This window comes from Andrena cerasifolii, chromosome 5, assembly GCF_050908995.1.
Source record: "Andrena cerasifolii isolate SP2316 chromosome 5, iyAndCera1_principal, whole genome shotgun sequence".
Classification (NCBI taxonomy): domain Eukaryota; kingdom Metazoa; phylum Arthropoda; class Insecta; order Hymenoptera; family Andrenidae; genus Andrena; species Andrena cerasifolii.
In genome coordinates this window covers 13,355,183-13,369,042 of record NC_135122.1, presented here as the reverse complement: position 1 = coordinate 13,369,042, position 13,860 = coordinate 13,355,183, and the positions used below count along the sequence as shown (strand labels likewise).

The window sequence follows — 13,860 nt, the reverse complement described above, 5'->3', positions numbered from 1 at the left end:
CATTAACTTTTTGCAGGATATATGAACGTTGGCTGCGGTGGAAAAGCCGGCTACTACTTCAGCTCGACCTGCGTTCTGGTAGGCAGCTTCACCCTCTTCTTCATCGACCTTCACAGAAGGAACCTGTCGAGGCACAAGCACACCAGGTCGAACGGGACCAAGCACCTCTGTATTTCCGACAGTTGCCCGCAACGGCGGAAATTGTCCTTCAGCCAGGAACCGGAAAACGATGGCCCGCATGTGGCCGCTGCTGGAGCCGCCGCGGCTGCGCTGGTGCTTGGCGCTGAGCTTGCACCCACCCCAGGTACGTCACGTACGAACATAAATCGAACATCCAATATTTCTGTCGAGTAGATCAGAAACCTCTGAGGCAAGTCTCTGGGCTGTAAAGCAAATGCTTCGATTAAAGAGCACACCTAAAATTCCCTCTATTGAATTCGGAATCTGAAATAAGAGATTCTCTAAATATGAAGTATGATGGAAATGAGACGGTGAATGCGATTCAATCTCGTCGTAGGTGAGATAATCGACGCTCTGGCTCCGGAGAAGCCCGAGCTGACCTGCATCTCCGAGGAGGGAATCGCCGACATGGATCTTCCTGACAACATGCTGGAGGATCTCGATTATATCGGCGACTGCATCACCTCGTGCAACAAGGTCGAGAACTATCTGATGCTCTCGGAGTTCGAGAACAATCTGATCGCCGAGATGCCGATCATCATGGATCGTCGAGGTCGAAGATTCTCCCTGGCCCGCTCGAAGGGTGGCCAGCCAAACATCGAGCGGCCTGCAGGGCTTTCATCGACCAACGATGACAGCAATTCGAAGCCGAAATGGCACGTCACGAATGTGCCTCCTAATAATAGAGTGATCACGGTGATCGACGAGGCAAGCACGTAACACGATCCGAGGATCACGATGAACTGACGGACCCAAAGGACTGCTGGAAGGTGTTTCTAGATGGATATTCAGGACTACTCTCCTCGAGCTCGTGCTCTGATTCCTTGTACATACAGACAGTGATCTTGCTCCGCTCGAATTTTGCGAACGAGGTCATGCTTGCCGATATCCCCGCGCGTTTTGGGGGGGAGGTGAACGCTTTGTAAATTCTCTACAGATCGAATCTCGAAATAATTAAGTGCAATAGTACAAAATGGGTGGGTATTATTGTGCAGCTGATACACTGTATACAAATTGAAGTCTGACTGAAACGTTGAGTAGCTTGTCGCGGATCTGAGCGCACGATTTAATTTAGAAGAGAAGATGCAGCGGGGAGGCTGATCTCCTCTCGTTGTCGTGCTGCCTTCAATCATTTCTCTCGTTCGTTCCTCCTTCATTTAAGGTACCGTATAGGGATCGTATTAGCGATAGTCTGCGAACAGTGGCACGCGAATCTGGACAGCGTTCAGCGCTCGATGAGGGGGGGCGCGAGATTCCAGTAAGGGTCACTTAATTCGCGATGCAATTAAGGACAATAACGTCGGCTTTCGACGAGAGGAACCACGGAAACGTTCCGTCCACAGGGAGATGACCTCGACTCGCGTCGACGTACTTGTTTTAAGCTTCGTGTCGGTTCACTGCCACGCGTAGATGCACGAGTTGAACGATCCGTGATCGATAGACAGGCGTAATGAATGAAAAGCTCAAAATTACTAACAGTCGTGGCTTAAAACTCCACGATTATCTTTCACTTTAATAGAAATTCAATTGAGATTCCAATCCAAATTCAACGTCACTCAAAGTGAGAACAAAACCAATTGATATTTGGAGAAGGAAGATCACGCAAGTGTAACTACTTGGAATCCAGCGATTATGAAGTGGGCTTGGGAATTTGAAGTATCTAACAATTTATTGGCATAAATCGCAGCACGAGATAGGGATCGTTTAATTCATGTCGATGGGAAAATTGTAATCTAGAGTCTTCATCGAAGAGGTCGATGCTTACAAGTAGGCGAAGCTAGCTAATGGTATTGAAACTAGTCCAATCGAAACTCGTATGCAGCGATAAATGGTATAGTATAACGATACACGTATATGTAGCCAGATGCAAGAATTTATCTTTGTACCGTCGTCGGAGACGTTTCGAGAGCTTTTTCGGCGAGCAGCGTTTAGTCTTTGGCGATCGAGCGGGTCGCGGACGGTACAGATGCCAAGAGATAACGATAATTATTTATTTATCAAACTATTTATATATTAGAATTTACATACGCATGCCATGTACATACACCACAGACTCACTTCCATACGGGATAAAAAAAAACGTATACACATGCGTGTGCTAGTGTGAACTAGATTATTATTAAAAATGACGCGGGTCAGTTGAGTGCAAAGAATTTGTAACAGACTCGACGAATGGTTTATAGAGGAATCTCACTAATACTAGAGATGAATTACACTTTCTGTTGGGTAGTTTAAAGTGACCTAATTTTATTTAATCGAAACGTATGTCGATAGCATCGAAACGATATTTTCGACGGATTATTGAACGGTGAAACGTGTTGGGAAAAGAAGAGCTTGAAGAATATTTTGAAAACAAGATCCACTCATGAACTATTTTTAATTAAAGGTGCTAAATGTTCAGGAAAGGACGAATGGATAATACTTTAAGTTACATTCATCGTATCATCGTTATCGAAGAGATAACACGGGACTACTAGTCGACTGCGTTGCGTAAACAACACAAGGAACAATAATTTACGAATAACCGTTTATTACACGTGGAGCGCCGTAAAATGAAGCAACACCGAACAAACTGCCTACATTGTAATATTGTAACGTTGTTAATACAAAAAATGTGATTTTGCCAACTACCTCGTTTTACCCCCTCCACTTTTTTTCTGCCTGCGAATTAGATTTGTCGCTATAAAGGGGAAAGAATGGCAATACTTCTTTCCACGGGTAATAAAAAAAATAATGCGTAATATCCGTAACACCAAAGGGTAAAAATGAATTGCTCACTGATCAATGAAAATGCAACGTATCGTGTGTATGAAATTCTTTAAATCCAATTACGCTCCCTTCGTTAACCTACTTCGTGGCTGTACATTCTTTTGCAATTACCGCGATGGAGTTCAGATACCGCCGCCAGCATACTTTTACCAGCAGCAATTTTAATGTGCATAAATTCGGTTTACGACCTCTCCGCAGACGTAAAACGTTTACTTCTCGCGGGGCACTTTTCAACAAAAGTTCCGTTCATATCCCTGCTGGATAGCTCTCAGAAAAATATTAACATCCACATGTGAGATCGTGGTTTAATAAACACATTCCTCAAAGCAGATCATTTTGCAGAGTGCCATTTCTGCAAAGCACTATGCTTGGAATGATGCGTTAAAACAAAGAATCCCGCGACAGAAAAATGCCCCCGCATCAAACGGTTGAAGAATAAAATTTATAGCTTCGACTATACCCATCGCCGGAGAAATCACAATCAAGAGAAGAATGCTTGAAATAAAAGTCTCTTCCGTTCAACGACCAAGGCAACATATTTCGCATTTATGACAATAATTGTGGGGGCCGCGGAACGAAGTTAATTCGAATTACAAACAGCACTGCCGAATATTCCATTACGACACGAATATGCGTAATGCCGATAATGCGACTTTAATTACGAATTCTTGGTAGCCGGTAGTTGAACATTTATTACACGCGTTGGCATGCGAGAATTATCGAACGCCACGCCGGCCGTGCACCAGGAACACTTTATCGATAAATTCTAATTCACTTCAGTCACGATCTGACCGCAACACCGATATGTAAACCTGGCCGCCCAATAGCCTCATGGTTTTCCTTTGATCCGTTCGCATATTTCGAGTACACATGCATCTCTACTCTCTGTATCGAGATTTCGCAACGTACACGGATCACGGATTCCATCGATTCTGCGCACGATCCGCACGATCGGTTCATAGTATTCAAATTACAGGCCAAAAAGTCACGTCGTAACTCCACTTCGATGTCGTGATTTTGAGTGAAAGTAGCGATCGGTTAATCTGAATCTTAATAGTCCCTGGGAAGCGTTTCAGTAAGGCGATCCTGATCGAATGGAATAAACTTCGCCCAGAATGGAAACACGTGGTGCCGTTAATTGCTGTTGGATGCGATCGTATGCGTTAATCAGTGATTGGCAGGTTACGTAGAGCGAGAGGTATGTTAGCAGCGCTGACGGGCAGTTGCTCCAAGGCGCCCCATGACGAAGTGCCCCCCTGGCGTAGCCCCGGACACTTTATTTCGCAAATACGATTCCAGGGACTTGATCGAATCCTCGAGGTAAGGTGTCAGACTACTTTGAAACGGGTAAAACCGACGATTACTTATATTCCTCCAACGTTACACTCTATTAGCCTTTCGCTGCTTCTCAGAACTGTCTTTGTAATTGCAAAGTGTGCTTTTTTCGATAGAATCGATTGGAGAACGACATCTATTAAATTGATATTCGAGTCTGCTCGAATAAAGTTCCTTGATTATTTCCCCTTCCACCCAAAAGGATTCATTCTTCTAGTCCTCATATTAAGCATTTAAAATCACTGAACACGAAATCCCACTCTAACCCTTTCCAATCTCGCTAAGTGTATTTAGTATCAGTAAGATCGCCAGTTCAGCTTGCCTGCTTCATTTCCCTATAAGCAAAATGCATTCAATGTAAACTATGGCGAATCGATACTTTCATTAAGATCTGACACGGAATCGCAAAGTATCGATGCAGCCCTTTAAATCCCTCCACCAAGCAACAGACTTCTCATTTCATCAGCATTCCCATCCCATTCAACTAGGCGTACGCCGATCATCGGGACTGTAATCAGCCGCGATTGTTAAGCCGAATCGCATATCCTCCGCAACGCGATAGTGTCTCTCGATAAGGATAACGTCTCTTCCAGCTCGCCAGAGCGAACCAGTGCAGGATGCCTTATGGAAAGCTGCACGTCCTACCGCTGAGTCTCTTCATCTTGATTCCAGTGACATTCCTTATCACGTAAGTCTGTCGAGACGAGCGCGTGCAGCTTCCTCTGCCGTCTCGAGCCTCGTTAGACACTTTGAATTGGACCAAATGTCCCGTGACTTTCCGTCACGAGCCACGAATCTTTGCCCTGCGTCCGAGGACAGATTCGGGCGAACAATGGACACCGGCACGCGGTGAAAATGAAACCGTAATCGGAACACCGTGAACGTCGGCGTCCATCGACGAGTTTACTCGTCACCCAAGGCCGCGGTATCGGAAACAACGACAGCCGCGTGTTCTGTTTCCGATGCCGCGATGTAACGTTCCGATATCACGATTAGCTTGATTCATTGTGCCCCGCCGTGTACGCTTCGCGGGGAGACATTGTTCTGTAAATAACGCTGCTTTCAACGTGGAAGTGCAATTGAGGAGTGCAGCTGTTTATAGAATTATTGCTTTGACTTAACATTAAAAAGAGAACACTAATTGAAAAATATATATTTTCACGTAATAAGTAGGTGGTAGTTATTGAGTTGATGAGCTTTTATTTCTACTTGTGGCGAAAAATATTAATATTAATATTTTTATTTATTGGCGATAAATCGGTCATTTTTTATCGGATTTGCATCAGAAACGCACTGAATGATGTAGATTTTTTTTATGACACAATTAAAAAAGGCTGCGAATAAAATTCGCGAACTGTAACTATGCACTAGGGTGGCGCTTATTTATACGTGCCGAATTTTTTGTTTGTATTTCTTTGCTCTCGCTCCCTAGAACTGTAAGTCCAGGTCGGCACCCTCCTCCTGTTATCCGATTGCAATAATCTTTTTCAGGGACTATTTTTTATGAAATGGAACCATATTAGGGGGTGAGCGCAAAAGAAATCGCAGGTTGAAAATAAGGGCCACTCTACTATGCACCCCTGTGTGCTCCTCACGAGCAAATGCTTTTAAATAAATACTCGAGCATTTTATACTTCGTTACACGCGAGGAAACCTGGCAATAAGTAGCGACGAGTTGAAACTACCTTTCTAAGATAAGGAGTATCGATCGGAGAGTGGATTCAAAAGATCCTCCACGCGAGACTACGGCCTGCAGAGGTCAGCTTACAAATCAATCGTATTTCAGGTACACAATATCCGTACATTGGGACCACGTGATGCCAGGATTCCCTTACATATCAGAAACGGGCACCCTCTCCCCGGAATCGTGTATATTTGCCCAGTGCCTGAACATAGCCGCGTTGCTCCGTAAATGTCGTCAAACATTTCGTTAAAACGCATCGGCCGCGGGTTTGGTCGAGCTAAACGACGATACTGATACGGTCCCGTGATTTTTAGTTGCCTGTTGCGTGTACATCAGACATCGGCAAGTCTCTCAGTGGCAAGTGGAAAGGGGCAGCGACCTCGTTAGCAGGAGGATCGTTGTCGTGACTGCTTGGTGCGGCGCTCTGGCCTGCTTTGGTCTGGATATACTGGCGAATTTTCAAGAGGCCCGCGTTGTTGCGGCTCACATGGTCGGGGCTATGACCTGCTTCACCGCGGGGACCCTCTACTTTTGTTTTCAGGTAAAAACAGACTGCTAATTAGATACTTAATTGGGTACCCGCGTCGGGAATTGAATAGACAGCCGAATGGGTAACTGAGTAGGTATCTGAATGAGATGGCTAAACAGCTACTTGAGCTGTACTTGATGTTTTCCAGACATATTTAAGTTACAAAATGGTGCCAGCGGTGAATGGCAAGGTCGTGGTCTACGTTCGTACAAGCCTGTCAGCACTGACACTGATTTTAACAGTTGTTACGATCGTACCAGGCTATATTTCTATGTCGGAGTTCCAAGGTAACGTTTCCTCGTTATCATTGCACGTAAGCACCTGAAATGATATAGAGCTTGTATCTTGCAGGGGACGATTACAAGAAATGGTTGCCGACGGACGGTGGCTGGGAATGGCACGTTGCTAGCGCTATTTCTGAGTGGGTTCTTGCGCTTGTCTATTGTGCGTTCCTCCTCACATTTGTGCCAGAATTTCGGTTAATCAATTTCGAGGATCCTGTGGTCACGGTACTCCGTCTACACTTTATCCGCTGTAGAAGTCTCACTGGAGAGTAAAGGGATTGAATTTACTGTTTACTGATAATACTTTGCATTCCATTTGCTGTATTCCAAATCAAGTACTGATAAAAGTAAACACCTTCGTTTAATTTTAACGAGTGTACAATTGTCGTCAGTTTATCAGTTGAGAGTTCATTCAAGTTGCAGTGTAAATGTAGCAGTGAATTAATATTTATCTAGCGTTTAAATACTCTGCTTTCAGCTGATATACGTAGACAAGGATCCTGACGTCAATATATCGCGCAAGTTCGACCCACAGACACCAGAGTCTTAAACCTCCTAGAAGATTCAACACCTATTCAATTTCTAATTTATGTTCCTCTTTGGATATTCATGTATAAATGATTTATACCAATTAAACGCTCTATTTAGTTCACTTTACCTTGCTCACTTTGTATTAAAAAGATCATTAGTTAAGGGTAGACCGACAGTTCTCAATTTCATTATTGTGGCTGGAAGAATTTGTAAATCTTAAATTTTTAGCAACTAGTGTCTTTTGGAAAACATTCTGAGCAGTTGCAATTGCAACGACATTATTTCCATTACATGTTTCAACTACCCATTTGCAGATATATAATAGAGAGTGAAAATTAATCATTTTATTATTATCGGGTGTTAAAAAAAAATGATCGAACCTCTTTATCGAATTTTATCGAAATTGTTCGTGTGTATCGGGCGATTGTAAAGAACAAGTCTCTACTAATGACTTATTCTATCGCACGATATCAACATCTATACGAAGCGTTGTATGTATTGCGGTTTATCATTATAGTGTCACGGAACGGCTTGATAATTCACCTACGATCGCAATCAAACACAGTATCACAATCGCAATCAAACACGATAGATGCACAAGAAATATGTAACATATGTGCATATGCCTTTTAACAAAGCATATGCAATATGCAAAATAATATTTGCATATCAATATATGCATTTGCATAAACATCCGCAGTCTAATCATCAGTTACCTTCTTGATCTCGATTTACTACTACATTGCCAACAGATGCCGACATATCTCTGTTCTGGCGATCGATAAAGGCACGGGGAATATTACTCGCTGATAAAGCTGACCGACCCGTCGCGCGACTGTCGCGCATTTCTACAAAACCGCCGCGCCATGCAGCCTTGAAAATCGCGATAATACCGTCGTCCAACTACAAACGAAGTAAGCTTTCCCACAGTTGATCGCGCACCCGCGTGCTCGAGCAATACGCATTGTCATCGCCTGTGATTTATCCCATCCCAATCGATCATCTATCCCTCAACGATGCAACGGTACCCCTTGAAATCCTGCACGTGTTTCGCCCTTAGCAACATTTGGATGGACGATGCTGACGTTGCCCACGCCAGTCGCGTCTAACCAAATTCAAAGGTCCCCCGAAAACTCAACCCACAAATAAGAACAGCTCGCCCGTGTAACTCTGCTCCTAGCCAAAGCTCCCAAGAGGTCTGCCTCGAATCGACTTTATCGAGAAACGAAGCCCGTTGTCCAGTCACGCTCGAAAAACGTGTTCAAGAGGCCTCCAAGTCGACGTGCTCGATTCCTGCGGGGCAATAGCAGTAGAGCCCAAGCAGGAGGAGAATAAGATCGTAACTAGCCCCGGGAACCTTCTCTTCGAACTCGTTCCAGAGCCTGAAAAAGCTGTCGCACTTATCTGACGGAAGGAGTGCCGGTGTCGATAAGCGTGCGTATATCGGGATACGTTCTCGGTAACGCGGCAGGATAAACGCTTCTTGGAGAGCACCGACCAGCACCGACGTTGGCGTCAGTCTCGTGGCGCAGCTGCCGAGAGCGCCGTTTTCGCTGGCACAACATCGATCGCGCACAGTCGGCCATAACCTCTGCCCGTTCGGCTGGCTCTTCACCCTGGCACGTCCGACGAAAGCCCGGAATTCACGTGAAATCAAAGAGGAACCGGAGCAGCCCTGTCCCCGTTCGATCTCCACCAGAAATCATCGCGAGTCAACGTTGCGGGAGTGGAACGCGCGCGGGGTACTCGGTACGTGCTGCAGGAAGACCTCCAGCCGTGCGCAACCCTCTGGAAACAGTGTCCAGTTTCAGCGAAAGCCGACAGTGAAGGGGTAGCCTTCGGTGGCAACGATACATCCGAGTGTCCAAGGTATCTTGAAGCGTTACACGCCTCTACCAGCGGGAACGGTTAGAAAGTTGCCTCTTTGTTTCCGACGCTCGCTGTCTACGCAGATCCAGCCACGTTTCCCAGCAAGGGTTCCCTTCCTTTTTGTCCCTAGGCAACGCCCGCGTGGGAATATTCGCACGCGATGCACACGTTCCGTCGCGTGTCACCTGGCATCGTCGGCAAACAGTCGCGACGGCGCGTTTATCTGCTCGCTGCGGCTTACCTGGGACGCGTACGATATCCCTGGCGCGGGTCTGTTACGAGGATCGTGTCGCACACGTGTGGCGGCAGCTTCGATTGTAATTCTGCCACGCGCACCAGTCTCGGTGCATAGTAACGGCTAGCTCTAAAATTCTGTCAGTCGCTCGAGCGAAGGTTCGACGTTTCGATGCAATTCGGATACACATACGTGCAGTTTCGTTTGGACGAGGTGTTGAGGCTGGCAAGAAGCTCGTAGCTAGAAGGCGGCCACGTCGAAAATAGCGCGAGCACGTTTCGCGCTGCATCGCCACGTGACACTCTGTTTTCTGATCGAAGATAGGTGGAAGTGGAGGTTCATGGCAGCGGAACCGCAGTGCGGGCGTCGGTCCGGGTGCACCAGAGGCTGATTCCCCTGTGGGACGAAGTGGAATAAGACGTCGGGCCTGTTGAGAGAGCAGACGAGCATGAGTGGTCGTGGCTCGTGGACGCGTGGCTCGACGCGTGTGTATAAACGATAGCGGCGTCGTCCGCGGGCGTCGGCGTCTGACGTCATTGGTTCCGGCGGGAAGATCCACGACAACCGGGAACACGCACAAAGGAATCATGGACAAGCAGGACTTCCTTGTCAATCTCCATTACCTGCCGATCGTTCTGTTTGTCTCTTTGCCTGCCGTCTTCATTCTAACGTGAGCAGATCTTCCGAGTTAAACGATCGTTGCATAGTTCAAGAGATCAAAGCGACGTCCGACTTTCATAAGAAATATTTCAATGTCGCTTTAGCTTGGCTGCTTTCCTGCCTGACTGCTTAAACTGTTTTTGCTTAGCTGCTCGGCATATTCTTCGGCCGATTAATCATTCCTATCCCTGCTTTGCGTTCAGTCCTGACGAACGCTAGCAAAATGAATTTCAACCACTAATTGTATGCAGCGTGCGGCTCGAATTATTCCCCATTGAAAATTTAGCTTGCAGATTGCACGCTGAATATGCATACCTGCTGCGAGCTACTACGATACGATGTTTGGATGGAGTAGATTTATAGAAAACACGCGTTAATTGGAGTACAATAATTCGGTTCTTCTATTAGAAATATGTCGCAAGCTCCGATGCAGAAGAAATTCGTTTAATCGCTTCGGGAAGCAATTAATACACAATGATGTCAGGATATCGCATACGCAGATAAAGTATTCAATTAGTATCTGCTAACTGATACTCGCTATCTGCTTTCGTCGCTTCGCATGCCTTTGAATGTGTACGCACCTCTAACGTTTTTAATTAGTATACTGTCAGACAGTTACTAATTAATTCCCGCATAAATATGAAATGTAGCATGTAATACTTTAACACTAGCGATTGCTCTCTCTTTGATCTCCTGTATTATGATAGATATGTAAACAGGAAATAAAGAATGGGGTGATTCCTACATTACTAACTCTTTAAGTACGTTATTTGTTGTTCCTTTCAAATACTTCCCTCTTTAAATACTTGGATTAAGTTCCCTGGCAAGTGGAACGCGTCAATGTGCATCTCAGCTGCAGTTAACAAGTCCACTTCTGTCAAACTTTCCCAAACTGAGCGGCATAACGTTTGAAATCCCTGTGCATAATTCAGTTGACTGTAAACATGTGTCTTTCCATTTTCCAGTTACGTAATAGCGGTTCTGTTGGGCCACGTGGAAGCTGGCTTCCCATACATCTCAGACACAGCAACCTATGCACCGGAGAGCTGCATATTCGCCCAGTTCATCAACATGATCGCGATGCTCAGTGAGTGCGCTGTATTCATCGGCGAATACATTTAAATATTCGATGTTCCCGAGGCGAGAAAATCGATTGACACTTTGCACGTCGTACGGCGACCCCGATTCTCGTTCACGGAGAATAAGCGAGAGTTTTCGCGCAGCAAAAATAGCTTTGGATTTCGAGAACAGATAATATCACGCTCACCTTGCGCGAGCAGAAAAGATGCAATCTGACCTCAGCAACGTCGAGTTCTTATCGAGCATTCGAAAAACAATGCGAATCGTTATTGCGTGCCAAATGCGCTTGCAATCGAGAACAAGATTAAAAGCAATTATTCCAGCGAGCAAAGAGAGACAGTATTAAGTAAATTTACCAGTCATTCATTTATCTGTCTTTATGATTTCAGTGTCAGTCGTGGTTTACATAAGGTACTCTCAAGTGCAAGAGTGCTCGAGCACCTTTAGTCTACAAACGTCCCTGCCAAAATGGAATCGTTGGGCCCTAATTTTTGGTCTAATATCGACCTTCGGCCTTTCCGTGGTCGCTAATTTTCAAGAAACATCCGTGATCGTGGTTCACTTCATCGGCGCGTTTCTCTGTTTCGGCGGTGGCACTGCGTACTTTTGGACACAGGTAAAAATCTGTATCTAAATAAAACGTCAGACCCTCGTGGCGTTACTTGTTTCTGAAACTGTAATTTTCCTCTTGATGGAAAGAAAGCGAAATTTCAATTATTTTTTAATTAACCTCCACGCATGATTGAGAATTGGAGGTGTTACGTGCGCCGTTCATTTTAGCTCGGAGACGAGGATTGCAACTCGTTGGAAAGTCGCAAATGAAACGCTAATGTCGGCTAATTAGATTACGCCAAACGGAGTAGGATTCGTTCCCCGTGTCTTGCGTAATTGCCGGAGAAGCTGATTTGTCCGTAATGCGGCATTGTCATTCGAGATATAAGCTCATTCGTTCGCAGGATACACTCTGACCTGTTTCATTTCCAGGCCGTATGCTCGTTTTACCTACATCCGCTCGGATGCTCGTTGAGACTCGCGCATCTTCGAACGGCATTGTCTATCTTCTCCACCGTTTGCTTCGTCGTCACCGTCGTCACCGGCGTGCTGTCACACTTGGCCTATAAGGGTTGGTTCGTTGCGTTTCCCACCACAGCTTACCCCCCCCCTCCCCCTCTGTCACGTGTATTAACGCGTGCATTGACTCTATTCCTTTCAGGAACGAACCCCCGAAAGTGGTACAAAGAGGACGGTGGCTGGGAATTGCACGTGGCCAGCACGGTAACCGAGTGGCTCTGCGCTGCAGCCTTCTGCGTTTACATTTTGACGTTCACTGACGAATTTAGGGACGTCAAGATTAGTCATCCGAAGGTACGTGGGTTTTTAAAAGAAACTATTGCCGATTGCAGTGATCAGTGGCGCACTCGCGATTTAATCTTGGGAGGAGCCAAACTGGACGTATATAATAAACTTTTTTTTAAAAAAATGTAAAAAACCGACTTCAAAGGTGCGCTAAAAAGGATAAAATAATTTTATTTGAAATCGGTGCAAAAATAAAAACAAAATTTAATCGGCTCGACGCGTGACGTCCCATTAAATTTTTGCGCGCTCTAATTCCCGGGCGTTAGTGTGCTAATGGACTATAATTGACAAAGGTTTAGAAATTGATTTAATTCTGTTTCTATTTTGGCACCGAGTTAAAAAAAATATTTTATCCTTTTTAGCGCACCTTTGAGGTTTTTTACTTTTTTTTAAAGAGTTTAATACTTTTTAATTTTTAGTGAAAAAATTGAAGTCGGTTAAAAAACATTTTAAAAAAAATTTATTTACTGCAAATTCAATAAAATTCATTAAGTGATTATAAAAATTTATTTAAAGAATAAAATCCAGTTTTCTGTTCCTTTTACAATGCCCCTCCTTTAGGGGGTGCACCACTGGCAGTGATCTTCGAGTATCTATTCACTCTAGATCTTAACTACTTAGCAGAGCACTTTAATTTTTCGACAGCAAACTTCAATACCCCTCTACTATTTTCAGGTGGTGTGCAACCCGAATCGCACCAGACTTTCCAACGAGGCACTAAACGAGAGTCAGGACTCCGCGGTGGGTCACGCACCAGGCTCGCCGATGGTCACCTGATCGCTCATAGGCAGAGGCGCCGGTGGCTACGTTAATCTCCTCTCACACTCCCCGGTGAACACCCCGTGTCCCGGCTACAGGTACCGCGAGTCCCGTGAAGCTCTGCTGGACGAGGTCGCCCCCCTGGTGGCGACCACGCCCCCAGCAACCTGTGACGTCGAGGGGAGAACCGACGTCCTCTGCCCGGTGCAGGTGCACGTGCACGACCCAACGCTACGCGAACGACGACGACAGGCCAGCGAACAAGACGACGCTGAACGTATACGGAAATGGGGCGAGGATCGATCGAGAAAGTGGATCGATCTGGACGAGAACGTCTTGGATGGTTACATACTGATAGACGACGCGTGTCTAGAGTCCGGCGTGCCGCCGGACGAGATGCAGGAAGTTCCTTATCCCGAGGGTGCCATGGAAGCGGACGACGACGAGGACGATGCTGACAGTCACGGTAGAGGCGAGGCCTCTATGTACGACAGAGGGATGCGGGCACCTTCCCGGAAACCCCGCGAGGACTTCGACTTCAGCACGACCTATCCGCTAGCCAACAGCCACGGTAACGCTTACCGAGAGT

The 13,860-nt window shown here is 45.8% G+C and overlaps 3 protein-coding genes across 6 annotated transcripts in view; all 3 read left to right on the top strand.

Moving 5' to 3' along the window:
- Positions 1 to 2,810, top strand: part of LOC143368907 (uncharacterized) — a 48,098-nt gene extending 45,288 nt beyond the window's left edge. For both annotated transcript variants that reach the window (XM_076812117.1, XM_076812114.1), the window contains exons 7-8: positions 17 to 304; positions 518 to 2,810. In XM_076812117.1, coding sequence (XP_076668232.1) covers positions 17 to 304; positions 518 to 900 — 671 coding nt within the window. In that variant the 3' untranslated portion in view covers positions 901 to 2,810. The remainder of the gene's footprint in view (positions 1 to 16; positions 305 to 517) is intronic.
- A 1,090-nt stretch (positions 2,811 to 3,900) lies between these two features.
- Positions 3,901 to 7,417, top strand: LOC143368731 (DNA damage-regulated autophagy modulator protein 1-like). The gene is made up of 7 exons (XM_076811756.1): positions 3,901 to 4,269; positions 4,878 to 4,972; positions 6,071 to 6,192; positions 6,283 to 6,509; positions 6,646 to 6,784; positions 6,849 to 7,006; positions 7,260 to 7,417. Exons 1-7 carry the CDS (start codon positions 4,150 to 4,152, stop codon positions 7,329 to 7,331), a joined length of 933 nt encoding a protein of 310 aa, XP_076667871.1. The 5' UTR covers positions 3,901 to 4,149; the 3' UTR covers positions 7,332 to 7,417.
- Positions 7,418 to 8,258: 841 nt separating this feature from the next.
- Positions 8,259 to 13,327, top strand: LOC143368724 (DNA damage-regulated autophagy modulator protein 1-like). 3 transcript variants are annotated; one of them, XM_076811744.1, is made up of 7 exons: positions 8,259 to 9,181; positions 9,737 to 10,086; positions 11,042 to 11,163; positions 11,546 to 11,772; positions 12,141 to 12,283; positions 12,370 to 12,521; positions 13,188 to 13,327. In XM_076811744.1, exons 2-6 carry the CDS (start codon positions 10,004 to 10,006, stop codon positions 12,485 to 12,487), a joined length of 693 nt encoding a protein of 230 aa, XP_076667859.1. In that variant the 5' UTR covers positions 8,259 to 9,181; positions 9,737 to 10,003; the 3' UTR covers positions 12,488 to 12,521; positions 13,188 to 13,327. The 3 variants fall into 3 exon arrangements, with proteins under 3 accessions (XP_076667859.1, XP_076667857.1, XP_076667858.1); XM_076811742.1 differs by having other exon boundaries at positions 8,265 to 9,181; positions 12,141 to 12,279; XM_076811743.1 differs by having other exon boundaries at positions 8,265 to 9,181; positions 9,312 to 10,086; positions 12,141 to 12,279.
- Positions 13,328 to 13,860: the final 533 nt, after the last annotated feature.

Bases quoted from the DNA above. Each gene is read 5' to 3' on its own strand.
- LOC143368724 (XM_076811742.1), top strand. From the start codon at position 10,004: ATGGACAAGCAGGACTTCCTTGTCAATCTCCATTACCTGCCGATCGTT. The intron at 11,164-11,545 runs GTGAGTGCGCTG...TTATGATTTCAG, and splicing joins CAACATGATCGCGATGCTCA to TGTCAGTCGTGGTTTACATA. The intron at 12,522-13,187 runs GTACGTGGGTTT...TACTATTTTCAG, and splicing joins TCAAGATTAGTCATCCGAAG to GTGGTGTGCAACCCGAATCG.
- LOC143368731 (XM_076811756.1), top strand. From the start codon at position 4,150: ATGTTAGCAGCGCTGACGGGCAGTTGCTCCAAGGCGCCCCATGACGAA. The intron at 6,193-6,282 runs GTAAATGTCGTC...CGTGATTTTTAG, and splicing joins GAACATAGCCGCGTTGCTCC to TTGCCTGTTGCGTGTACATC. The intron at 7,007-7,259 runs GTACTCCGTCTA...CTCTGCTTTCAG, and splicing joins TCGAGGATCCTGTGGTCACG to CTGATATACGTAGACAAGGA.